Source organism: Carassius gibelio, chromosome A13, assembly GCF_023724105.1.
Source record: "Carassius gibelio isolate Cgi1373 ecotype wild population from Czech Republic chromosome A13, carGib1.2-hapl.c, whole genome shotgun sequence".
Taxonomy (NCBI): Eukaryota; Metazoa; Chordata; class Actinopteri; order Cypriniformes; family Cyprinidae; genus Carassius; species Carassius gibelio.
Genome location: NC_068383.1, coordinates 14,069,004 through 14,096,568, shown reverse-complemented (window position 1 = coordinate 14,096,568; position 27,565 = coordinate 14,069,004). Strand labels below are relative to the sequence as shown.

At 36.9% G+C, this 27,565-nt stretch overlaps 3 protein-coding genes across 8 annotated transcripts in view; 1 reads left to right on the top strand and 2 right to left on the bottom strand.

The window, feature by feature from the left end:
• The window catches only part of LOC128026235 (phosphatase and actin regulator 2), a 32,370-nt gene extending 16,709 nt beyond the window's left edge, over nt 1-15,661 (bottom strand). For 2 of the 5 annotated variants that reach the window (XM_052613099.1, XM_052613103.1), the window contains exons 1-2: nt 15,571-15,661; nt 15,247-15,406 (exon numbers count right to left, since the gene is read on the bottom strand). In XM_052613099.1, coding sequence (XP_052469059.1) covers nt 15,247-15,394 — 148 coding nt within the window. In that variant the 5' untranslated portion in view covers nt 15,395-15,406; nt 15,571-15,661. Of the gene's footprint in view, nt 1-2,794; nt 3,111-8,507; nt 8,643-15,246; nt 15,407-15,570 lie in introns of those variants that run through there. The other 3 variants (XM_052613102.1, XM_052613101.1, XM_052613104.1) reach the window with 3 other exon arrangements.
• Nucleotides 15,579-19,575, top strand: LOC128026239 (serpin A3-1). Of its 2 annotated transcripts, none has more exons than XM_052613110.1 (5): nt 15,579-15,642; nt 17,330-18,124; nt 18,486-18,756; nt 18,837-18,987; nt 19,182-19,575. In XM_052613110.1, the coding sequence occupies exons 2-5, from the start codon at nt 17,356-17,358 to the stop codon at nt 19,356-19,358; spliced, it is 1,368 nt and encodes a 455-aa protein (XP_052469070.1). In that variant the 5' UTR covers nt 15,579-15,642; nt 17,330-17,355; the 3' UTR covers nt 19,359-19,575. The 2 variants fall into 2 exon arrangements, with proteins under 2 accessions (XP_052469070.1, XP_052469071.1); XM_052613111.1 differs by lacking the exon at nt 15,579-15,642 and adding an exon at nt 16,510-16,594.
• Nucleotides 19,576-20,015: 440 nt separating this feature from the next.
• On the bottom strand, nt 20,016-27,154 carry LOC128026234 (conserved oligomeric Golgi complex subunit 2). Its single transcript, XM_052613098.1, has 18 exons — nt 26,950-27,154; nt 26,146-26,307; nt 25,993-26,058; nt 25,831-25,911; nt 25,655-25,755; nt 24,952-25,060; nt 24,365-24,544; nt 24,151-24,275; nt 23,926-24,052; nt 23,649-23,788; nt 22,649-22,710; nt 22,316-22,467; nt 22,061-22,243; nt 21,891-21,963; nt 21,649-21,791; nt 21,049-21,188; nt 20,777-20,957; nt 20,016-20,685 (listed from the first exon to the last, which is right to left on the bottom strand). Exons 1-18 carry the CDS (start codon nt 27,004-27,006, stop codon nt 20,578-20,580), a joined length of 2,190 nt encoding a protein of 729 aa, XP_052469058.1. The 5' UTR covers nt 27,007-27,154; the 3' UTR covers nt 20,016-20,577.
• Nucleotides 27,155-27,565: the final 411 nt, after the last annotated feature.

Below are 27,565 nucleotides of genomic sequence, written 5' to 3'. Positions count from 1 at the left end.
GGTTTGTTGGGGATGTCGCTATGAAAACCTTACACTCTTTATTTTTAAGAGTGTAAGCTACTGCCATGCATCAATACTCCATTTATGTGGCCGTGTAAAATCAGCTGCCAAACACACATTGCTTCCACATGCATCACAAAACTTCTCTAGGAGTCCAAAAGTGGACCGGAAATCGGGATATTTTTCATACAGAAATGTGTGAGACTCAAGCGTGAAGCCTGTTTTCACACTGCATTGAGGGAATTCATTAGCGGACACATGTAACAGGAATGTGCTAGAATGATATGTCCGAGGTCTTATCACCATCATGAGGATGCCAAAGCTCATCTTTACTAATCTATTTCCCCAAGGAGCCACAGTAAGCTGCTGTACAGTAAACTGTTGAAATACTGTACATGATGCCAGTTTGATACTTTATACACTTTATAGTTGCATGAATTATTTTAAAAATGAAAGCATTAAGACAGACTTGTTATAATAGTCTCTGATTTCAACTTTCGATTTCAAGTTTCTAAGTTCAATTCCTTCTGAAAAAAGAGAATTGATATTAACTCTAGTTCAACTTCAATTTGCATCACACAAAAAGGCAATTTTATGGCAATTTGAACATACTATGCTGAAATGGCTGTACTTATCACCAAAAGGCTGAAAAATATAGATTTTAAAAGATTTTTGCTATAACGTCCAGAACCACATTATTGCAAAACAAAGCAAAATTGCTGCAAATACTATGACTGATATCACATTTGAGGTTATACTATTGACTGAATTGATCACATCCTCTTTTATGAAAGGTAGACCACTGAAAGTGCATGAAACGTGACAAATAATCATGATAATAAGAAAACATAAGCCATCACTTATTCAAACCTCCAAGGCTTCCAGAAGGACATGTCAGACTTAAGAGGTAAAAAGTTCAAGGAAGTCATATTGCAGTGAAGCTCTTTCTTACAATTTCTTACAGAACAATCACACATTTGACTTGCATCATGTTTCTAAATATAAAGACATAGCAGCTGTAGAGATTTGTGATGGCAAAAAAAAAGAAAAAAAAAGAAACGCTTAATGCTGATAATTAGTTCATTATCTCAATGCTTTAAGCCTCAAATTCTGTAATGCTGAAGAGTAAGTGGGAAAAAAATGAGCCGAGGACAGTTAAAAAAAGTCGTCAAATACTGAGTAATGTAGCCTGTTTGTGGACATCCATTAGGTGCATTAAGCCTATAACAAATGTTGAATCTAGCTTTGCAGCATAGGCTAATCCTACGGTTTCAGTTCCTCATAATACCAACGAAAAAAATAATAGGCCAATTTCAGTCAACATTTTGTTCCTCTGTTTACAGAAAGGAAATGCCTATGTTCGCAATGGTCTTTCCTATGAAGCGATAAAAATAAATAAATAAAAACTACACCCAAGACAAAAATAGTGCTCATTATTTCTGGATCTAATTAATAGAGAGGTAGAGAGATCATTCTGTGCCATATATGACCATTTTGTTTAATTTATTTCTGTGGCCTTTCAGATCCAGTCAGTTGCTATAAATTTCAAAACAAATTTAAAAAAATTATTCAGTTTTATTTAAATCATAATAAGCATGTTGCTGATGAGGACACACAAATAGCATCTGATCAAGTTTCCTGAGGGCTGGTAAACTGATAGCAACAGAAGCTTTTATATCACAGCACTGGCAATAATGGAAACTATGGAGAAATTAAGGTAGTGGCTTGTGATTCAACATTTGGTGCAGAAAGAATCTTAAGAACACAATAACACTGCATTATGGAGTGCTTGCTTGAAATGGTAGCTACTGGAACTTGATTGTATCGTACACCAAGACATTTCTGTTGCTGTTGCTGCTTTTTTAAATAAATAACTTAATCAACAAATAATCTCTCCACTGTGAAAAAAAAATTATTTGATAAATTTACAGTAAAAATGGCAGTGCTTGCCATTCATCACTATTTTTACTACGAAAAAGTGATGTTACAAAAACAATGTCAGCTTATTAAAATACATACTTAAATTTGATGGTTTGTGTAAATTTATTTATACAGGTAACGTTAGCAGGACAATGGAAGGCCACGAGATGAAGTTCTCTCAACAAATGCAGCCAATAATAACAAATTAGCAAAGTATCACTCACATGAAACAGAAATGCAGCGGCAACATTAACGTAAAAATAAGAAGAAAACAAGCTTTTAAATAAAGTCTAAACTAATGTGGTGATTCATGCACGCAATTCAGGGAATGCCTCTAAACACTTTTAAATATAATTATACATAGTTTTTTTTTCTTAGTTCAAATGACTCATATGTTTTACGTTATGCACTCTGACACGAATTAGGAAGTAGGCTACATTTCTAACAGCAACTTGTGAACTGACTGAAACAATCATTTCCTGAATGCACGAGTTATGTTTCTTCGTGCTTTTAAAGCAAGGGTATTACTGTATTAGCGCTAACACAAACTCCTCCATTCATCAAAAAAAAAATGCACCTGACAAAGTCCACTTGTTGATTGTTTGCACTGCACGCGACAAACCTAAATCAACGCGCTCGCGTCGAACATTATAATAATGGCAGTGTTTTAGTTCGTCGCATCACGTAGATAGCACTAGATTGCGTGAAAACCAACGGTCAAGTAAGCTAAATCAGACTTGAAAATGAACTTGGGTTTCCGCAGACAAGGACAAGAACTAGTCACGTCATCCCTCCCTGAGCGTTCATTGCAATAGCGGTGTTGGTGAGTAAACAGCGGGTCACTGAATGAAGAACAAGCCCTTCAGACACTTACCGCTCGCTCCCTGAGACAAGCTGGAGACAGATGTCTGGCCCATGTCGTTCTTCAATGGGCCGCTAAACAAAAATCATACGACGCCCCAAGAACTTGTGCAACTAAGCCAACTCGATCGACATAACAGGAGACTCATCTCATCTCACTCCTCCAGCTCTGAGATCTGCTTCTCACAAGAGCTTTTCCATACTTTGCGAACTCGTAAAACACGCAATCGAACTCGTGAGTCTCCGGATTGAAATGCCGGTCATTCCTTTTCTGCAGATTGTAAGCAGTCAGAGGTCATAAGGAGGAAGTTTCAAGCCCCTCCTTGCTTCAGCCCTGCTTAAAGCATGGAAATGTATGTGGGTTATAATGTGTTGGCCAAAAGTGACATCATTAGAAAATACTGGATCAGGAGTGTCCGTGCTATTTTTGACTACACTGCTTTACTGTATTATAAACAAGTTAAAATGAAACCGAAATTAAATTTGCTTAGAAAATTTCAGGAAAATTTATTTGGTTCAAGAAATGACGGTGTAAAAGTTTCCCTGTGTTTTACATCCTCTAGCCAAAGAGAGTATAATTAAGCTATAAAATATTCGTATAATGCATAAAAAATAAAGATAGTTCATTATTGATCATTTTAAGACATGATTGTCTTGAATAAAGCTACTTTTTACTCCAGTGAGTCAGTTTCTGTAAACACACCTACCTTAACATAAACCTGAACCGGCCATTAAATAGGCTTCCAAAAGTTTTCAGCAAAATTTAAAAGGTAAAGAAATATGAAACATTACATATTTTATGAAACAGCAAAAAGTAACTTGTAAAATACAAAAATAGTATTTGCCATTTTATATTAAAAATTAAATCATAGAAATGTATAACATTTAAAACTGGTGACAACTTGGCCCGGACTGACCTGAATGAAAATACCCCTTGTCTTGAGAACACGGTTCAACCTGAGTGACGTCATTGCGGTTTTATTGCTCACAATAACCTTTTTCAAGGTTTGTCCATTTTAGGTGTTTGAAACCAACATATAAACCATTTTATACTGAGACAGCCCTTATGACAACTTCTCATGTAACCACTAACCTAAGGCTTACATACAGTAATACTGTAAACAGTCTTTTGAATGCCAATGTTCTATAAAAGGGTAGCGGTTTAATTATTTTGCATAAAATGGGAAGCCAAAAGGATACACTATAAACCTCTGTTACATTTCTTCTTTATGTGACCATGAAAATAATTATACATTTTTCAATATCAAAAAGACAGGTTTTAAACCACTAAATACCAACATGGCTATAATCTTTAAGTTTGTTTGCAGCTAATGCTTTGCTTCCATCAAATAAGGCCAAAAGCCCCACAGACTGAGGCTCCACACTCCTCCCCAACCCCCTCTTCCACAGCAGAAGTGATGGGTGGGATTTAGAGCAGGAAGCCTTTCGAAAACAAGTCTACTCTAGAGATGTGAGCTATTGTTTTGCACACAGCTAAACTGAATGTTCTCATCAAGTACGAGCTCTCCACCCCTTCCTGAATGTCCTCCTTACTATCAGAACACCACAGCTCTGAGTACAAGCAGCTGGAAATAGTGTAATCTTTGTTCATGAAATCTTTGTCTCATTTTACTGTAATATTTTTCTTTCTGAATGTGTGGGGAAAAAATTATTCAAGAGGGGTGACCTAGTAGTACAGTGGTTTAGTTTAAAGGTCACAAACCCAAATAGAAACCAAAAACTGCAGAGCTAGTACCTGTCAACTGTTCCCTACAGCTAGACATTCAAAGCTAGTTCTAATCTAAAGCAGGGCTTCTCAACCAGAGGGTCGGGGCACACTAGGGGGGTTGAGCAAACTTCCAGGATGACCCATAAGTATTTCAGTTAATAAAATATGATTAATATTTGAACAATCTAACTTAAGTCTAAATTAAAATGCTATATATAAACACATAAAATAAAGATGTACACTGAAAATCAGTTTACAGAAGCCCTGAAAGGCCTGTATGTGATCAGAATGGCACGTCATTCTGATGTCATGGTCGGTCTGCATCTGTCCAGTTAACACTGACAGAGAACATTATGTACCCACATTTACACACATAGGTTCAAAGGAATCCACAGCCAAAAACAACACAGTTGTAAGAGCGCATTCATTTTAAGATCATCTTTGATTTTCCACATATTCAGCAGAGATGAAATACACCTTAAGATATAGACACAAATTGTGATTGCGCCAATCAGCCTTTTTATTTTTAGCTTAATAACCTTGGAAATAATGTAAAGAATATCTCTGTGCTAAAGACTATCTCTAGAACACTATTCAAGATGGCTACATTAGCATGCATACAAAAGAACTGAAATGTATTCCTGAAATGCATCGATTATGGCCTTGGTCCATGAATAAAAACAGAAGGGTAGTATGGTGAGTCACCAAATCAAAACACACCTCCTCATTGCTTGACACTATTCCCTGAGAACGCTGCCATCTATTGACCAAATGTACGCAGTCTGAATGCAAATGTCTCATTTGGTTAAAAAAAAACACACATTTCTACTTACAGCTCAGGATTTGTATATGGCTTGCGAATGTTTTTGCATGTATTGTGATGCTACCTGTATTTGATAACTTAAAATGTGAGTCACTGCCAGCGCCACTCAGAATGGCAGGGACTTTCATCACAACTTGTAATAAGTAAATCTGTTCACAGTCAAATGAAGTGAATTCACTTACTGGCACAACTGTTTGTCCACATGGCATACCAACGCTCTACCTGAACATTTGAGAAGCTTAATCTGAATTCCAATGTAGTCTAATATCCCAAGAGACAGACGTCTGGACTTTGTGTAGAGAGAAGAATCTGTCCATTTGCTCTAGAGTGCAGTTTAAGTGCATATGGGAAGACAGTAATGGAATTCAGCTAATAACAGCAAAGCGGATCTCTTTGCAACCCATCAAAACAAACATAACCCTCACATGTTTATACAATGTCTATGTCTTTAGTACACTCTTCAGCAGCTCATCTACCACTGTATCTGCCACCTTATGTTCTTAAAGCTAATGGGTGCTGATCAAAATGATCATTTCAAGTCCCCTAAATGGGTGTAAGAACCAACACTTAAATGCAACATCCTTGGAAACGACGTAGGAAAAGCAAATCAATCATTAACTACCATTCTCAGCACAAAGTAGCAGCTAATTATTGTTTAAGTGATTCCATTTAGTTCTTTCCACTCTTCAGATAATTTCTTTTTAAACTCTAAACCCTGGGAAAAGTTATTGGGTGTCAAGATTATTGCATCTGATTATGATATGCAAATATCTAAACCACAGAATCGACACTGCAACTTTAAGCAAGATCTAAAGATAACTGTATCATGCATCTTTCTATAGCTATGATGCATCAGACATGAGCCGTTTTGTTAACCAAGCATCACCTAAATATAAAATTTCAGATATGTCCTGCGCAAACCACCAGACGATGTATTGCTGAAAATGCTTTTGTAGACAACTGGCTCCTGTTGGACCGTTTACCCAATGACGGAACACAACAAGGTATGACAAGCCTTGTCGATCAATACTTGACATCCTGCCTGTAAGTGTTTTTCCCCAGCACGGATGGCTCTTATTTGGAAATCTGGGACATTTAATAATAGTGCATTGCAGGGGGAGTGGAGAGCATTAGGTTTCACTAAGCAGGGAAACAGACGCTGGTAATGCTCCAAACATTGGGAGGACCAACACCGTTCACATGCTGAGGGGAGACTAGCACAATAACATGAGGTACTTCCAGGACACTAAAACATAAGGAAACACTTATTATGTTTAATGAAGGGGTGCAGTACTATATCATTCAGTTTAATGCATAACTACTTCACATTTGTGTTGAAGGATACAGGTATTGTATAAAGAGGTAAGTGTACTGATTCAGGTCCACTTAACAAAGATAATAAAAATGGAAATAAATAACTCACGAACATTAGTAAACTGTAAGTTTTTATTCATTTTAGCACTTCGTAAAGTAGACATTAATACATATTTAATATATTAATTCATACTAAAGTACAACTAACATTTTGAATATAAAATTCATTTTCAAACTACGGCTTCACCATGTTATTTTATTCTCTGCCAATTTATGTTTTGCTAGCAATCATCTTGGCCTTTTACTAACAATTAGCAACAAGAATGTAGCTTCATGTAAAAAGTTCAGTTTCTGCATGGTCATTTTTTAAAATCTGGTCTTACTTTAGTATGAAGATGAAACATTTATAATTAAAGTAAATGGAAAAACATATGCTGCCATGCATGCCTTAACTGATGATCACAAAGTTTTACAGTATGCTGCGACCTTGCAACCATTGATGATTCATTTATTATTTATTTATTTAATATATAATTTATTACTTAAGCCAGTGAAGATTCATTTATTTAATTTATGCGAGTAAAATTGTCCAATAACAGGCGGGAAATGGGATTACTGTGGAAATGGGAGAAGTATTCATGTGATCTTAATATGGCCGTCCCCATAAGCAGACCCACTCCATATAAAATAAAACATCTTTTATTAAACTTCTGGTGATTCATGTGTCTATATTTAAAATATATATTTTAAAAGTACTAATTTATTTCTTTAAGTTTAAAACTTGTTTTCATTTTAATGAGGAAGGAAATGACAAGGGGATGTACACTTAATTTACTCTTAGGTATGTTATTTAAAAAATCGGATGTTCACATTGTGAACTTTACCTCCAGAGATAACTAACAGCCAGTCACATGCCAGCTTGTACCACATTTCCTATGCATTTCCTACTGATACAGCAAATCCAACTCGGTGAGAAACTTTTTTACCGCATGAATGACCCTCATCTCTATTCCTGCAATGAATGAATAACCCTGCCTTTATGTAAACCCCAAATCTGAAAGGTTTTGCCAACCACTCCCAAACAAATACGAATTTGCTTTGCAAAATATCCAGAGGGAGGTTCCCTCGAGTAGCTTGTGAGCCACATATACATCCACATAAGACTTCAGAATGTATTTCAGGTAGGAAAAACAGGATATCAAAGCAGTTAGATCTTGAGAACCAACCGAGAAACTTTAATGTGAGTGTTTACTGTTTCGGTATTCATGACACCAGTGATGTTACAATCAAAGTAATACCATAGTTCCTATCGGATTTTCACTTTAATATATACAGAGTCACAGACAAATGATATCTGTGCCAGACTTCCTCTTTGCTTCCGAAAAATAAATGAGAGAATGAGGGACTCAACTTACTAGCAGGATTTCAATTCTATGACACACAAAACGCATTACAAATCCAATCGAACATCTCATGTCACGGACCAAAAATAGGACAGTAATACTGCACCAGTGCTTGGCCTATGTGTGTTTATTCAATGATTAAACACCACGCTAGCTGGATTCCCAGAATGTGAGCTGATAATGAAAACATCAATACAATGTGAGGCACATTAAAGAGCGTACAAGAGTGCATGTCAATAAGCCATCCATATCACACGAGACTTCTCAACAATCTTACACTCTTCTTCAAACTCATAATATGGTATTTAATCCTATTAACATAACCACAATAAAGCCTAATAAAATGTTAGAAACTTTCTGAACTCATATAAGCAGCGTACTTTCTCTGTCTACATGCACACATATACAAAAACACACTTTACGCACACATGCATGTGTCAGAAAGTTGAAGACTTACAGGCATGTTCCATAACTGGAAGGATATAAAAAATAAAATCAACTGCTCCAGTGAGATGGTCCTCAGTTTCTCTTCTCACTGTTTCTCTCTGATTCCCTCTCTCTCTATCCCTCTCCCTCTCTGACTCTCACTCGCTCGCTCTCCTCACTTCCTGTGGTGCTCTCGCAGCCTTCTCTGCAGTGGTGCGCAGCAGGAAGAGCGGCGAAGGCTTGAGGATGACAAACACCCATTACCTCCATTAAAATGAGCTGACTGAGCCAGTCTGAAGCCCATCAAGTGGAACCTCCCAGTCCACTGGGGCTTTCAGCTATCGCCTTTGGCTACGGGGAATGGGGTTGAGGAGGAGGGGTGAGTTGATGTAGCGTGAGACAGCTCTGTAGCCTTCATTAAATTACTTGCTTCCAGCTGAAACAGATGACTCTAGTCTTATCGCAAGCGTTAAGTTGTTTTACACGCTGCATGCTGAGGTACATAAGTGAAGTGCTCACCTGTATGAGTGATGTGCTACATTCCAAAGGAAAGTAAGCTGCGTCGGGGTCAAAGCCGGGCAGGGCCTCACACAAGTGGGCTTGATGAGCACGTTATTCGTGGGTGAGAATCTGTAACAATTTCTTCCACATCTACTTTCGTGTTGCAACCTGACATCAAGAATTGACTGCAGTTCAGAGAGGATGATTCACTGCTCGAGAGTAGGTTTTCAAAGCTCACATGTACCAATACATTTTCTTAGAATTGGTCAAAGCAAATGAAGAAGCACTATTCACAGCACATGAGTTCACTGGGCGATAAAGTATCATTCAAAATTTACACGGTAGTACAAAGGTAGTACAGAAGCACCGCTGAAATGACTTAAGTGTCTTTACAGAGACTCTTTAATGCTGCTCAGAGTTGGCATAAATGCATTTACGCAGCAATTACAACTGTATATGCTGGTACTAGGTTTGAGGTGGGTCAGAGCAGGCATAATACAGTCTGGCTTTTATGTAGCATGATGCGTCTACTCTTTATTTTAAGCAGGCACAGAGCAGCATTAGCTTGGCTGTATAAAGGCATCTTAACTGAACACTGAGATGTTGTCAAATTTACACTGCAAAGGTGGCAAAGGGACTGAGGTGGATCAGAGCAGCATATTGCAGTCTGGCTTTTACACAGCACTGTCTTTCATTTTGAGCAGGCAAAGAGCTGCCTTACCTCGGTTGTGTACAATGCTGATAAAGGCATTCTACTGCACTTTTTCCACTTTTTTGCAGTTAAAAACATAGAAAGTATCCCAAATGGATTAATAATTAGCTTAACAGAATGTTCTGGGTTCTGTAAAATTTTTAGATGCATGCAATATTTTTCTTTCGTATTAGTTTTCTTTTATCTTAGTATGTAACAAGCTATCTGTAGCTGGATTCCCCCGAAAAGCTGTTGGAACACTGTTTGTGTACTGGTTGTGTGCATCCTGCCTAATGGAACTTTTTATAAATCTGTAGTAATTGTGACATGCTGTCATTAAGAAAATCAGTCCAGTCTGCATTTAAGTTAATGCACTTTCAGCAGGTTGTGGGGTATTGTAAGTATCATGCAAATGTTACCTGCAAAAGGGTTTACTGGTGAATAACATTTTGCACAGTAAGGTTAGTAAGTGATTTTATCTCACTAGTCTCATGTTAACACATACAATGTTTAGGTCTAGTAATGTAGTCCAGGAAGTTTGAGGAACATGATTCTATCTTCAAAGATGAGATGTGAGTGTTACACTCAAAAATAAATGCGAGCTTGCAGTGGATTATGGAGAAGCAAGGTTGAAGTATAATTACTGATTCTTTTTTCATTTTATTGTAAACTACAGAAAAAGTCAAATTAAAATGTATTAAAATAAAAGTAATAGAAATTATCCATTTCTCTTAAATTAACCATCGGTCAAAAAAGATAAATACAACCACAAAAACCAAAGATCTACACTTTAATAAACATTTAAATCACATGAACTCTATCCTAAGACTGTTTAAATGTTAGGTCCATAGTTTGGAGGTCTTATGTAGCAGTTAATGCTAGCAATCTCAGCTAAGCATGGAGCACAACAATGGGGATATTTGTTCAAAAAAACTGGTAAGCCAGAGACTTACACACACTTCCGAGAGCAATTAATTAGAGCTACCTGTGTTGTTGAAATAACATTATTGCTGTCTTTATCTTTTGGGATATTGTGAAACTAGACTGTGATATTTTAACCCAGCCAGGTTACCTTATGCTATTTAAGTTGATCGGTGTTAAGAAAAAAGTACATGGTGTGATGGAAACATCCAAGTCTTTCAAGTAAAGTGAAACAGAGCTGTCACTGATTTACACTCTATAAAAGCAGCAAATAAAACCCATCAGGTTACTTTATCATGCGAGCAATACCCTGCATCATTGCTTTTTTAACCATTACCATTCTGAGACTAACCATAACAATATATTGTGCTGGAGGTGGGTTGACTCAGTGTGGTTTGTCTTAGCTGGAAATGCTCATGAATCTGCGAATAAACACCCTTTCGTTAAAATGTTGAATAAATGCAGATGCCATCCTCTCAACTCTAAAAATACCACGGAGCATAGCAATTACAGATGAAAGGCATGATGGCCCATCTTCACATGTGCTCTTTGTGTGTCTGCTGAGAACGCCCACACTGTCTGACGCATAGAGCCGCTTCACGCTCCTACCAAAGACCAAGCTGAACATGAAGGAGAAAAGGAGGATGGGAGAATGAGAGAAGGAGACAGTCAGACCGGTGGCCATAAAGGGATCTTGTCAGGAACCACTGATATGCAGGAATAGCTGCCTTGCAAGAACATTCACAGCCCTATAAGAACTACATATACCTAAACAGTGATCTACTCTACAGAGTCAACAGTAATGACATCCTTGTATGAAAGTCATAGTCAGATTAAGGTCTAAATTCTGGTTAAGCCTTTATTTAAAGTTGTTTACTTGCTCTGTAGCTACTGGTATATGATATACTGTATACTGTACACGACAATACGAATATTCCAAATAAGCTAAAACAAGCACATTTTCCTCCTAATATCTTGTTAAAAATGCTTTGGCTGACTTTAGCCATTTCTTCTATTAAATAGCATAAATAAATATGCTATTTATTTACATTGTTGCATACGCTAATACATTTCTAATTTTCTTTTTAATTATAGATTTAAAAAAAAATAAGTATTTAAAAAAAAAGCACAGAACATGCATTACTATTTTTGAAAGTCTCTTGTTCACTAAGGCTGTATTTCTTTGATCAAAATACAATAAAAACAGTAACATTGTGAAATATTAGAACAAAAAGTCTATTTTTTCTATTTAAATATACATTAAAATTGAATTTATTCCTGTGATAAAGCTGAATTTGCAGCAGCCATTACTCAAGTCTTCAGTGTCACCTGATCCTTCAGAAATCATTCTAATATGCTGATTTGCTGCTCAAGAAAAAGTGGATTTTTTCAGGATTATTTGATGAATAGAAAGTTTAAAAGAACAACATTTATTTCAAATAGAAATCTTCTGTAACATTGTAAATGTATTTGCGTTTTAAAGCATCCTTGCTGAATAAAAGTATTACTTTATTAAAAAAAATCTTGTGGATCCCTTTCTGATCTAAACTGCATCTTTACAAGTCATTAAAAACATTGATTTATTCTCATTTGGATCTTCTTCAATCAAAAACAAAGATATCTCTATTTTCTTATCTTCTATTTAGGTGGGTTGTCCTGGTACTGTTTACAGGTTACATGCCATACAAGTCATTTTTCATATTTCTTTATTTCTAAACTCCTATATGAAGAACTATGAAATATATGAAATAAAAAGTCAAATTAAATACATTTTTTAAAAATGTTTCAATTAAAGCAACTGTTATTAAAGATATCTATATCACAGACAGAATGAACCCAGTATTCCAACTCTCTACTGACAAACTATCTGCCATGAAACTCTATTCAAAGACCGTTTAGAATTCACTCAGAGGTGAGAGGAACAAGCTTTTAAGAGGGTAAAGAACAGAAAAGGTTCTTTCTCCAGCAAATTGTTAGAAAAGGGCAGCCTCTCTCGGCAGCTCCGCTCCACCGGCCTCCATCTCTGTGTCATTATGTGACTAATTGTGTGCAGAGAGGGACGACACACATCCTTACACCAGCATCAAAGGAGGCAAAACCTACAAATTAATCCAAACAAACAGAGAGTGAAGAGGCTTTCTCTCAGTGCCTTTTCACTGTGTCACACAGTGTGAAATATAAAGTGTGGGTTGCGTTGAATGCAAACCACTGTTGGATGTATATTTAAATGTGTCCCTTTCTCTACACGGCTCTCGAAACACAATGACGTAATGCAAAGACTGCATATAGATCATGAAACGACTGCTGGCAGAGAGGAAATAGATGTACACTAAGTTGCATTAAGTGGTAGCAGGAATACAAACAAGACATTATGAATTATTAATGTGAGGCTTTGTGAAAAACATTTCATGGGGTTAGACTTAAAACATTGCAACACAAAATCATTCTTACAGGGTTCAGAGCAATACTGACAAGGACTGATGCATTGTATTGGAAAAAGCTGAAGAAATACACCCCCTGGTGAACATGCAGTGAAACTGCAGTGAAGAAAAAAAAAGCACTTGAAAGATGGTATAATTCAATCACACAGCACAAAAAAACAAGTCACTTGCCGACAATGTTGCATATTGAAAAGGTTCATTGTTAAAATATGTCAAAAATGTTTTTTTTTTTTTCAATTATTTTTGACATAAAAATGCAGTTTAGCATATTGCAAAAATACAGTATTGCAATGTAAAGAAACGAAAGATGAAATCTAATGCTTGTATTTTTCAAGAAGCAAATACATTAATTATTCAGTATAACACTGCTTATATTTTAAGTTTAATCAATAAGTTGTCTAAATTGTTCATTACCGTTGGCAATACTTCTCTAGGAGTTTGCTAATGTTTGTTATTGTAAACAGTGATTTATAGATTTACAGTACATCACAGCTATTTATGGTATAACATTTTTGGTCAAAGCATCTACAAATGCTATGAATATATGCTTTGCCATTATAGCTTAGTATAATGTATGCAATGTAAACAATTTTCTGTACCAGAAATCATGCCACAAATGGCGTCAAAATTTAATTGTACTGAACCTTGAGTATGAAGGCTAATATCTGAAACAAAACAATGAAATCTTTAACTGTTCACAGAAACACGATGCACTGAATTCATTCAACATTAACTGTATTTCTGTGAATATGTGGGCCACATACAGGGCTCACTACACTACAAATAATAAACGACTCAGTTTAAATCTAGAACATTGATAGAACAAGAAAGCATGAGCATGGTTAACGAAGAGGTGAGCTGTCAGGAAGTGGTTTTAAACTGTCATTTCTATAGATATATCTCAGCTACACTAACACGAACACTAACAAAAGAAAGATGTGCATCAAATAATACAAAGACATTGTATCATTAACAAGACTGAATTGGTTGCAATATAAGAATTTTCCATAGAGCCATTCAAAAATAGACACGCATGTAACCATCTATCTATTTGCCCTGGACATCTGAACTAGAAAACGGTCGTATGAAACAGAACTATTGAGCTCATTCAACATTACTGATGAACAATAAGCTTTTTCACCATCAGTACCTCTAACAACTTTCAACATACTGTATGATAACTTTTCCTTTTGATATATCTACAGAGACTGTGGTTGAAAAATGTGTCAGACAACTAGGCAGCTGGATTTAACACGGTTTAAAGGTTACAGAACAATGTGGGTGATAACATTTAAAACATACCTTCTCTGAATGGGTTTACTGATTATGTTGGTTTAGAAATTATATCTCTCCTACGTGGTAAGACAAGGAACCACAGAGCAAAACCTTAAACACAAGTGTGTACAAAACTTCACAAGAATTACAGTGTTTAGCGGCGAAACAATACAGATTAACGTGACTCAATCATGTTGTGGATCAAGCAAAACAAACAAAAGAAACATAAACGATATTAAGATTCCAATTCATGCTATATATAGGTTTATTTAAGCCCTTGTTATTTGACTAAACTAGCTAATCTTAGCCATGCATATAAGAGACATCATACTTGGTTATCTCTAATAGCTACACAATAAGAGTTTTTTATTTTGTATATATATATATATATATATATTGTTATATATATACCAGCACAAATGGTAGCACAGGACAAATTTTTTTTTATAATGTTATCTTTTACAAGATGGAAACCAACAGCCCGCATTGCATGATTTGTCAATATCCTGTTTGGGTTTAATTGCAATGTCTAGGACAGTATATTGCACATAAGCCCACTGGATGGAAATCTTCACACCCAGTCTTACATTACACATAAATATCAACATATTCTCCTCAGACACAGTCAATGGGACACTATACTTGTTATTTGGGGTCACACCCAATGCACATAACGAACCTTTAAAACATTTGAAAAATAAAGAAACAAATAAACAATGTAAATGAATGTAAAAAAATAAATAAAAAAAGAACAATAATAAGCAGGACTGATCTTTTCTTAAAACATCCTTGCTGAGAACAGGTCAGCCACTGGAGTTAATCAAATAGCCTATACTGATGAGGGCATCACTGCACCAGCACAAGATGATATCAAATGAACTTGAATTAATCAACAACAAAAAATAAACATGTGCAAAATAAATAAACAAACATCATCCTACCTGAGCAGGTTGAGCGGAGTCTGTTAAAGATTCTGGATTTAAAAGCTGAAGTGTCACTTAAAGAACGAACTCGAAATACAGGAAACACCTGGGGGAATGTCTTTAGGTGAGAAAAACTGTCTTCCTCCGCCATTCCGCTGTTTTGCATGTAGTTTTAGTTCTTCAACAAAAACAAAAGAAAAAAAAAAGAAAAGAAAAAAAAGAAGAAGGTATATTCGTTTTAGTGTACTGTATTCTCGTTGTCAATGTAACGCTGCTCAAATGTGATGGTAAATTGTGTCTCTAGCAGCCAGTTTATCGGTTGTAATGAGGAACTCTGGGCACCTGTTTAGGAGAACTCAACTTTCAAAAACACGAAGTCGCCTCGCTACTTCTCCCAGCGTCTCGTCAGAAGTTGTGAGTGTCCTTCCTCTGTCTGCATTACATCAGCAAATGAGACAAACGGAAACACCTTCATCAAAATGCTAATCATCTACAAAGACTTGAGCTCACTCAACTCTTACTCGTGTGTGTGTGTGTGTGTGTGTGTGTCTGTGTCTGTGTCTGTCTGTCTGTGTACGTATATACATATATATAGTTTTTAATATATATATACTGTATATAAGTTTTATAAATGTGTTTTATCATTTTATTTTTTACAAGAGGGAAACCAGCAACCAGGCGTACATGATGTGTCAATATCCTGTTTGGGTTTAAGTGCAAGGTCTTGAATTGAAACCAATGCTCGGACAATATGGTGCATTTAGGCCCACTGGATGGAAATGGGGACAGACTAGATTTATTTATTATTTTTTAATATTCTACATTTATGTAGCTACAGTATATAATACTTTGCCAAAATAATAATATTAAAATATATTTTAACATATGGGGTAAGATGTCCAGTGTCCTCTGGACAAGAATGTTTGGTTTTGGGGTTGTACTAAGTAGTAACAATTAGTAAACAGTATTGCAGATTATTGTAATTTACAATTTCCTAAAAATACTTTTTGAAATAGTTCCTTTAATTTGGGGTGTAAATTGAACAAGTTCTTCAGACAATTTCAAAAGTGGTTGAATGACTCACCCAGTTTCCTGTTTTTCATCTCATGAATGTCACGTCCATATCATAGTGTTCTCTCCCCACCGACCATTCTGACATCATGTTTAAGGTAAATATTGTATGGTTTCCTCTTACTAAGTTGTTTATCAACACACAAACGCTGAACACTGAGGAAATCTGAGTGTCTCAATAATTTGTTAATGTGTAACTCGGTGGACTGGTCATCATGCAGTATATGTCATTTAAATACTGGATAGACCCTCAGTCCACCACAGTCCAGCTCTAAAATCAGCAAAGCATCTGAAGGTAAATCAGAGATCTGTTTGTTTATTTATGTATTTATTTATTGCACCTTTATGTCTGATTATCTATGCATGTGATTGAAAAGTTATCATTAAATGATCCTTGTAAATCTTTTGGCTTAGTTGAATTTTGCTTTTTTATGGTGAAAACAATTGCTGAAATTCCCCAAAGAGCCAAAATAAATTGACACTACATGCTATTGAAATAATAATAATGCTACTAATAAAATAATTGCCCATAATGATGTTACATAAAACGGGGGGTGGGGGATTGAAACAGGGATTGAATTTTTAAAGGTTTCTTTGATGAAAAGAAAGATTAAAAGAAAAGTATTTATTTGGCATAGAACTATTTTGTACAGTTGTTAATGCTCTAACTGTCACAAAAGTATAATTTATTTAAAAAAATAGCGTTTTGAACTGAAATGTACTCGTTTAACTCTTTGCTCCTTTATCTGAGTCATGTGTTCTCTGCTCTTTGGTTCAGTAGGGTTATTGGCCTCAAATGCAGCTCAGTACAGAAACCTCAGCTGTTGTTAGCAGAAACTGGTCAGTTTATTTTGTGAAAAATCGGGGTGAAAAAGCAGAGATCAATCAGCCATAGCAAACAGCCCCCTGTTGGCTCTGAGGTGCAAAAAAAAGTTTTAATATGTTAGTATGTCTATTATAATTCAATGTATTGTGCAATAAGTTTTGTGAGGATTCCATGTCATAATCAAATCAGTTTAATATCCAATAGGCACACCGGAAGGATTTCCTATTAAGATGAACAAGATGTTCCTCGCTCTCTTAGTGGTTTCCTGCTTCGCACTGGGAACAACCAATCGAGTGTATGTCCACCCCTTCAATCTCTTTAGCTCTGAAAACATCAGCTGTGAGGTTATTCAGAATGAGGAACACAAGCCCTTCGAGACCATTCATCCACTGACTCCTCTTCAGGAAGGTACTGAGCCAGACCCACGACCAAGCAGCACAACAGAGAACCTGAAAAACCTCACCCAACAGACCGCTGTGTTAGCAGAACTGCAGAATTCACTCGGGCTACGCATGTACCAGGCACTTAGTCTAACACAGAAGCATGCAAACACATTGCTGTCACCCTTAAATGCATTTGGGGCTTTGGTGACCCTCTACCTGGGAGCATCCAAAAAGACTGCCATTTCCTACCAGCAGCTGTTAGGACTCAACCTGGAGTCTGAACAGACAGACTGTGCATACTTCATTGATGGACACACAGTGTTGCGTACACTCCAGGCCATCAGTGCGCATGTAGACGAATCACGAAATGATCTCCGGACCCTCGTGTGGACTTTCATTAACAGCGACGCTGACCTTTCCAAAGACTTTTTACGTGGAACACAGGACTTCTCAGATGACTCTTTTGTCAGAGCAGTGGACTTCTCAAAAGCAAAGGAAGCTGAGGTGCAGGTGAACAACTTTATTCAGAAAACTTCAGACAGCAAGGTTAAGGAGCTGTTTCAGGGTGTTACTCCAAAAACGGACCTGCTGTTTGCTAGTTCAGTGCATTTTACAGGTGAGTGATTCAAAAATGATGTAAACTGTGCATCCTCATTTAATTCAACGATCTTAAGAATATTTTAAGTATATAAATTTCATTAAGAATCTTGAAAGACTTATTGCAATTAGTAAGAGATTTAGCAATATTTCTTTTAATTTACTTTTTCCTTTGGGCAAAAACAGAACTTCAGTGGGTAAAATACCCCATCAAGTATTTAGAGGGAGAAAGAAAAACAGCCTCTTTTTATTTTTACGTGCAACAGAAAAAAGAATGTAAAAATAGACTCGTGGAGGCACTTGAAATGAAATAAAAAAAAATCACCTGCTGCAGGATGGGATTTTGAAAGTAGCTTTTTAAAATCTGTAACCTTTTCCAGGTAACTGGAAAACTGCTTTTCAGCCTGAAGCAACCAGTGATCAGAAGTTCTGGACGCATGAGAACTCAAGTGTCGAAGTCCCCTTTATGATGCATACTGGAAACTACATGTACTTCGATGATGTTGGCAGGAAGTGCTCAATAGTCAAGCTCGGTCTCAGTAAGAGGACCTATATGCTCCTAGTGCTGCCTAACGAGGGAGCTAGCCTGCAGGACATTGAGAAGCATCTCTTAACAGTCATACCTACATGGCATAGAAATCTAAAAGAAAAGTGAGTATATGTTTAGTCTGAGAAAGTGCACACCGAAAATGGTAAATAAAATGAGCTCAAATACTTCTTTGTGTTGGCAGATATCTGGAACTATCTTTGCCCAAATTCTCCTTGACCGCTGTGACAGACCTGAGATCAGTCCTATCTGAAATGGCAGTGGAAAAATACCTCATGGGCTCCGATGCCGACTTCAGAAGACTGAGCAGCAAGGAGAATTTCACTGTTGATAAGGTAAAATTCTGTTTAGAGCAAGAGTTTGTAGCATCTGAAGGACCAGTAAAATTGGACTATAACCCGTTCTTACCAGCTGTAGCGATTATAAATAACTACCTTTATTATCAATAAGGTCCACACGGTTCTTTTCATTACTGTAGAACACATGACAACAGTAATCTGTAGGCTGCATACCTCCATATATCTTACAGGTCCTGAATAAGGTTGTGTTTGAGATGACAGAGGGAGGATCGGAGGTTCAGAATAAAACTGAAGATGGAAGAGTTCCCCATAAAGTCACAGTCAACCGGCGGTTCTTCTTTACTATTGTAGAGGGGAACTCCAATGCCATACTCATGCTTGGCAAAATCGTCAATCCAACAACCTAAAAAAACTACACTTTGGTGGTGACTTTACATTATATTACAATATAAACACTATTTTAATGTTTCCATTCAAATTATAACCATAATGTTAAAATAATGGACATCAAGTTAGTATCTTTGCTCAGGCAATATTTTTAAGGATTGTCAGGACATGGGTGTTTTTATATTTTAGTATGTGCTAATTTAAAATGTTTAATAAAGAGTTTGTTTCTATGCATAACATGGTTACTTGAATTAATTTAAATTATTTTAATGATGCATTCATAATAAGAAATATCTATAAACTACATTTATGAACTGTTAAAACAAATTAAAGTTGAATATTTATTAACAAATATGACCTAGGGGGATGCTCATTTTTAATCAAAACTGCTAAATGATTCAACAAAAATATAAGAAACCAAAAATCTTGTAAAGAAAATCAACTGTACAGCATGAAATATTATAGTCATCCAACAACCCACATTTACTTTATCCAGTGGATCATTTAAGCACATGATCAATAAACAATTTTACAATCTAATAATGCATCTAAAAATCCCACAGCATAGTGCTTCAATACACACTTCCAGTTGAGGGGTCACTGACCTTTTCTAAATGTTCGACAAGGCCATTTTAGTAACAAATTAACTCTCTACACACACACCACACTCACAAATATTTCTTACTATCCTCATTTTTATTGTTAAATCTTAGTAGTCCCATTCTTACCCAGTGAAACACAAACTCCTACACCCAGAAGAAAAACAGAGGTAATTTGAGCATTGAAACCTCTTTAGCATTTGCACTGTTGATGCTGTTTGGCAGGGTTCACCAGAGCTTATGTCTGAGGAGAACAATTTCTGACAGATACAACTCCAGTCAAACACCTGCATTGAGTGCAATCTTTTGATGTAACCACATATGACAGGACACAAGAGTTTACAGCACTTTATATGTTGAGTGCTGATTGCTTCATACAAAAAACTCTATTCATATATGACTTTTCTGGCCATATTATCCCATACCTTTCAACAATAAATAACTTATCAGAGAGTGAATCACATTCTTTTAGTGTGCCTCTTCTCCAGACAGGTTGAGATAGCTGCTATTAAAACAGCTGAGGGATCGCAGAGCTTCATGAAACCATTTCTGGAGCATATACTGAGCCATGTGGCATCATTCGGATCTGTAACCATTTTGAACCCTAATTTTGATCTGGCCCCGCTAGGGCCATTGTGGTTTAGGACCCCGTCTGCTCTGCTGAAGCGAGATCTCTTGCTTCCTGTACCAGTTCCAGCAGAGAAGAGAACATGGTGATGTCACTTGGCTGAAGACCCATCTTCTCAATCTTGGGTAAAAAAAAAAAAAAAGAGAACAACAATGAAGCAAACCTGATATGCACAAATAGAAAAAAAGGTTATCAAAAACCATGTTCATACCTGCTCTCCAAGATACTCCACATCCAGCGCCAGCTGCAGGCGGATCTTACTGTCATCTGATGGTCCTGCATTGATGCCCATGGTGCTGGGGGTGGTCGTTTTCCTAGCCTGTTTCAACCTCTTTAGACTTTCCTCCATTTTCCTCACTGAGCTTAGCACATCTGATATAGTCTCAAAATACCTATCAAACACATAGGTCATTTTTAAACAAAACGTTATTCAATCCTGGATTAATAAAGTTTCTGAATCATAAAAGTTTGTCTCTGCTGTACCTGTGGGTGCAGTCTGAGAGTGTGACCCGCAGCCACTCCTGGATAATGGAGTCTTTCACCACATTTTTGGAGTTGGTCACCAGCTGATGGAGTGGCTGAAGTGCGTTGTCCATATAGGCTGAGGCTCTGGTGGGCACTTCCTATTAATGAGAGAGCAGCTAAAGTTCAGGCCAGAGCACTGAGCATCATCTTGTTTCCATGTAGAGGAAAATGTAAACTTGCAAAAAAAATAAAACAAAGCTTGCAAACTGGCACTTTCCGGTTTTTAAAGTATGTACCAAAAGTAGCTACGGACTTCTTTGACATTATGACATTACATTATATAACAGATTAGCAAAAAAAAAAAATTGCAGGATGGGGACTTTGTTCTATCCAGCGGTAGTTGACTGGTTATTCCTTCCGATGGTTTGTAAATTCTGTTTAAAATGGATCGAGCCATCAGATTGAGAAATCTGTTAATATTGTATGGGGGGAAAGTCAACCAAATAATTTATAAAGATTTCAAAACAAATCAATCCAAATGTGTTTTTTTCAGCCTGTCTCAGATCTTGCCTCTCAGATTTTTGCATGACTTTTAAATATTACATAAGGCATATCAACCTTGTTAGTCCTTCGATAAAGTCTTGGGACTTCCGAAGCGTTTTTCAGGAAACGAATGCTCCTTTCTGTTAGATGCTGAGTCATTCTGCTGTTTAGTGTGGGGACGCAGCTGGACAGGGATGCACTGGAATCCTGCAAGGCTTCTGGAGCACCAAACAGAAATCAAACGTATTACTTGGGAACAATAGAAATGGTATCAGAATCGTACAACATCAGAAACTGCTTCAAACTCCAGAACAAACCTGAAACAACGGCAAAGTTTTTGAACCCAATACTCTCCAATTTTGCCTTGATCATCTCAGATATATCTGGAATCTGGGAACAGAGTGAGGGAGTGATTTCACACTCAGTCCAAATAAGATCAAAATCAGACTCTTGCTCCATGTGAAGAAAAAAAAAAAAACAGAATTACCTGTCCTTGTAACTTATCAACATCGGCTGCGATGAAGACGAGCTTCTTGGTAGATAAAACAGTGGGGCCGCCAGTTTCGCTGTCAGCATCCTGTGATGTCCGGCTGGATGTGGAGGAGGCAGAACTTGGGAGTGGTCGTATCGAATCTTTGCTAGTGTCTGGAGGGGGTGTTTTCGTTAGGACCTGTGAGATGAAAGACAGACATCAATAACAGTCCTATTATTATTCACATCATTTCTGCCAGGAATGCTTTACCTCTGTGAGAAAGGTGGTGTATCTGGAAATCAGCTGAAGCGTTAGTTTCCAAAATCTATGAGCAAGCGGTGACAGGTACACCTGGTCAGCCCAGCTCCTGCACACACAGCTCCACAACACTTCGGTCACCTGCAGGTGGTAGCTGCTGCCCGCTAGTTCACACATACCAAAAGCAGACTAGGTGTCAGTGGTGATCAGTTACTCACACTCATGTAAAAGTTCACAAAAAGTGTCAACAGGTCAACAGAGAAAGCAATAATACATATCCCTGTCAACATGTCCTAAAGGTGTTGTTTTATGTTCATGTGCAGTAACCCAAATTCACTGACTGACCTGGAGCTGCCTCTAGTCCATCAGAAATGGCATTTTCTAGACTTCCAGCAATCTCCTTGAACCTGAAAAACAAGCCAAGAGACAGCTGTAAATGTTAAGACTTACAAGTGGCCTCTGCTTCTACTACATCTGTTACATCAGTTACATTGACAAATACTAAATCTGTATTAAGCAGAACATTAAACAGCTGATTTGTGATCTGAAAGGTCAGACGGTAATGGAGAACCCATTACACAGGTCTATAATTGGCCGTATGTGGCTGCCATGTGGGCTGATGCACAGGAAGTATGGGGGAACTAAACGGAGTGACAAATGGCAAATGCAATTTTACTCAAGACTTTCACCAATCCTTTTGGCCATTAAAATCAGAGAACTTGTACACTTGGTCTTTTAGTTGTAACAACTAACAAATACAATTTAAGAATACTTAAAAATAATTGAATCTGAATAAATAATCATTAAATAGAAGACTTAAAGATGTCTTAAAGTGTTCAGTATCTACAGTAAACAGCCAACATTGTTTTAAATCCAGTATGTTAAACCATTAAACAAAGACAACACAAGAGCTACTGAAGTCTACAACAAGACCTTAATTCCAAGAAAAAGCAAACACATTTTACTGGCTTGAACAAACTAAGAGAGCAGTGGACTTTAGAACCAACGAATAGTGATCAAACATCACAAAGCAAAGACTGTCCAGCCTAAAACACAGATCGATTCATATCCAGGGTGATTATCTCTCTTGAAAAATATTGCACAAAGAACAGAATCCAAGCAACACAGGAGATTCCAAAAAATGATGAAAAAAACAACAAAAAACTATTTAGTCACTTCCAACAGACACCAGAGTTTACTGGAAGCGGGTTACAAACAACCCCTTTAAAGGAATCTCTTTGCCAGCACTTTTTTTTCTATGTTGTATTGACCCAGAATACTAGCTCATGAACAAAAGCACTGGAATGGTACGACTGTGACTGGATTTCGAAGTCCTCATACTCACCGCAGCTGGAAGTACACCGGCAGGTTCCATTTGTTCTGGAAGCTCTGGTAGCACGGATGTGCTCGCAGCCTCTTTACGCTGGCCTGGGAGCCACACTGCCTTTCAAACTTACGAACAAAATCCATGCTGACAGTGTATCTCTGCACACAAGAACACAGCAACAAAGAGAACCATTTCATGAGACGTACAATTCCATTATATAAAGTGATTTCAGTCAAAGAAAAACAAGAAGTAAATAAATGAAGTCAATCCTGGTGCATTTTTTCACTTTGCTTACCTCATAAAATGCATCTGGGTTCCCAGGATTGAAAAGGGAAGGGACTCTTTCCTCAACACCTCTAATGATCTCAGGCCAAACGGAGTTCACCAGGAAGTCATATCCTGGAACAATGTCTGCTTTATCACTGGGCATACAAAAGGGTAAACTCATTAAAATGCACTGTGTGTAATACTACAGCAATAGCACAGTGTAGTAAACGTTCACTTTGAGTGGCAGGCATACCTAGAGATTGCCCCACCAGTCACCTCTCGCAGCAGTCGACAATGGTGAGGCACAAACTCCAACAGCTTGGTGTACATCATCTTAAGACCGTTGGGGTTGGACTTAACAAACTGATCAACTATAACCTGAAAAAACGAACAACACTGTAAATAATGACAGATATGCAAATTACAATTGACTGTACTGCTGTAACCGGGTGATATGCAACATCTACCTCATCCATGTACGGTTTGACTAAGACCTGTCCGACCAGTGCCTCTGCATCCCTCGTCTTATCTATGGTAGCATATGTCCTGAGGCAATGCCGTATGATTTCTATATTCGACGTCTGCAGGCCTTGGATCAGTAAGCCTTCCAGTGACTGCTGAAGCATGGCTGTGATGCCTGCTATTCTCTGGAACACAGAGAATACAGAGAAAAGTCAAAAATCAGTAATTAGATATACGCTATATGTACATAAGTATTGGGACACCTGAGCATTAAATCAACACCAACCCGCAACTATAACTTATGATTCTATTCATCCCAAAGGTAAGGGATCTGTGTGGGCCCACACCAAACTCAATGGTAGTATTTACACCACTGTATCAGATGTTTGGCATTGTACTTGGTGATTTGAGGCTGGCATGCTGCTGCTCAGCCATAGAAAATGTAGACTGCATGACTAGGCAATGGTTGCAATGTGTCTGATCGAAAGAGGTGTGTCCCAATACTTTGGTTCATATAGTGTACAATACTTTCTCCTACCGCAGCTTAAAGTGACAGGAAACACACTGGGATACTTTAAGACTGGGAGCTCACCGGTCGGACTTTATCAAGCAATGGCATTCCTTTGCTCTGGACTGCATGAAACTGTAACTGGTTGAACTCTGTGGCAATCCGCTCTAGGATCTGACCTGCCAGAAGAGGACTTAAAAACAAAGAATAAGCTTTTCATTTTCTGTTCATTCAAGTGTAAAGTAAAATGCAAATGGTATATGATCTAAAGAATCCTTTCCTTAAGCCATGAGTTATATTTCAAGAAGTTGTTTTGCTGCAATGTAAAATACTTTTATTCAGCAAAAAGTGTGTTAAGTGACTTGACTTTTACATTGTAACAAAGAGCTCGGTTTCAAATAAACATTGTTCTTTTGACCTTTCCATTCATCAAAGAATCCTGAAAAAAATATTTAATGTATGTTTCCACAAAAATATTAAGCAATATCGTTTTAACATTAATAATAAGAAAACATTTTGATCACCAAAACAGCATATTAGAAAGATTTCTGTTAGATCATGTGACACTGAAGACCGGAGAAATGGCTGCTGAAAATTCAGCTTTGCAATGGAATAAATTACATTTTAAAATATATTTATATAGAAATCAATTATAATTATTTTACTAGTGATATTTCACAAGAGTTAACTGTATCAAATAAATGTAGCCTTGGTGAGCATTACAGACTAATAAATAAGAAGTGTATTTGTCTTATTTACTTCTTGCCTCTTTCACTACTTCACATACCTGCTGGTCTCAAGTGATGTTGAATCCTTAGTGTTTTGGTGAAGAATTTTCTCGATCTTCTCCACTGATCTCACAACTTGGATGAGTCTTAACACACAGAGCTACAAAAGGCACAATGTCGGACAATATGTGTATAGTCGTAACACAGTATTTTAAGTTTCATCACTATGACTTACCTTTTTTTTTTTAATGTCATCTTGCTTGGACAGCTGGGTGTCTATAGCTTCAATAACTTCATTCACAGACGATCTCAAACTCTGCACATGAGAGGAAGATACCGAGATGATGACTTGCATATGACCAATTCAAATGTATTCACTCATGTATTAAGCACTTACCAGCACCTCTTCCCGTAACTGGCCTAGAGGGACAGAGAGCTGATTAAGGGCTTTATCCATTCCAACCTAAAACACAGATACAAAAAATAAGCCTACAAAGCATGTGGCAAAACTCATAATGCTCCAGAAAAAGACAAAGCACACAAGACTCACAAGATTTGTGGACAGGTTAACAAAATCTGCATAGTCTTTATTGATAAGCTCGACCATGGCTGTTTTGAGAAGCCTGTAATATTGCTCCAGATCTTCACGCATCTCTTCCAGCTGGACACGCTTTCTGCAATCAGCCACAAATTTGTCCACGTCGAAGTCATCCTGCATGGAAATATTCAAATATTTTAAATAAAAATGCCCTCAGACAAAAAGGTGTAAAATAATGTCAATTATTGTATGGAGAATTTCAAAAAGAGCTTCCATTAAACCTTTTCTCTCTTTGATGGTTGAGATACCACACATTCATTTTAAAATAGATTTTAAAGATATAGTACTATCAAGCTGACAGTTCAATGATTTTTCATAATCTCATGAGAAGTGATTTAAACAATTTCAATGTGTTAACATTCTCCAAGTAGAATGCTATGTTGTGTTTTAATAAGTTGTGTTTTTGAGTATGTTTCATTTATTTTTTCTAGAGTACATTTTGGTTGGTGCAAAATTACACTGAAGACACAATCACATTTATAAAAAGAACATGGATTTGTGAGGGTTAAAACTTTATTCAAGTCCACCAGTTGTTATCTTAGTCAAATGAACATATTAAAAGTGCCAGACGTGGAAAAATTGATTAATTTGCTAATTATTATTATTTGTAAGTGTACATCATTGGGGTCAGTCAGTACTTCTAGCAGTACTTAAAAATATAAATACAACACAAACTAAACATAAACGCTGCTCAATCATGTTAGCGTAAAGCTGAATACAGGTCTGTTTTCAGTTGATATATTACTAACAGCTCACCTTCATAAATTCGTCTTTGTCGAAACACAGAGAATCGGGTCCCTTTGGTAACGTCATAATTATTTTAGGACGGCCACAAACGAAATAATCTGCAAATGTATTTGTTTAAACGTGAAGATTATTTGCTACATTTCTTTCAAACGACACAGTAATCGATTCAACTTCCGCAAACATGGCACACGCTAACGAGTGGGTGGAAAATACAAAACCCTGCTGTGTCCTGCAGACAGAATATCTGTGAAGAGCGCCCTGAGTGGTGACCATCGGTACTGCAGCACGACTGCACCGCACAACCAGTGATGACAACTCATTTAATGACAAATTATTCCCAGCTATGTGAATAATTATGATTAAAATAGCACTCGAATAGTGATTTATTCATATTAAGTAACGGTGTTATATGTATAGGGTGAAAAATTGTACTTAGTTGCTCTATAAGACTAAAGCTGCAAGCATTTACGGTAAGTAACATGATGTTTTTTTTATTATTATTATCAGTATAAACATTTTATATTAGGTTTGTTTTATAAAAAAAAAAAAAAAAAAACATTTACCATTGTATCATATAAATTGCTTTAATTTTTAAAACGTCTAACTGGATCTCGTTTGATGCTAT

What these genes read in the sequence shown, in the direction of transcription:
- LOC128026234 (XM_052613098.1), bottom strand. Translation starts at nt 27,006, where the DNA reads ATGACGTTACCAAAGGGACCCGATTCTCTGTGTTTCGACAAAGACGAA. An exon ending in TGCTTGATAAAGTCCGACCG is followed by an intron (nt 24,545 to 24,951) that starts GTGAGCTCCCAG and finishes TCTGTGTTCCAG; the next exon opens with AGAATAGCAGGCATCACAGC. An exon ending in TTGATAAGTTACAAGGACAG is followed by an intron (nt 21,964 to 22,060) that starts GTAATTCTGTTT and finishes CTCTGTTCCCAG; the next exon opens with ATTCCAGATATATCTGAGAT.
- LOC128026239 (XM_052613110.1), top strand. Translation starts at nt 17,356, where the DNA reads ATGAACAAGATGTTCCTCGCTCTCTTAGTGGTTTCCTGCTTCGCACTG. An exon ending in TAGTTCAGTGCATTTTACAG is followed by an intron (nt 18,125 to 18,485) that starts GTGAGTGATTCA and finishes AACCTTTTCCAG; the next exon opens with GTAACTGGAAAACTGCTTTT. An exon ending in CATAGAAATCTAAAAGAAAA is followed by an intron (nt 18,757 to 18,836) that starts GTGAGTATATGT and finishes TTGTGTTGGCAG; the next exon opens with ATATCTGGAACTATCTTTGC.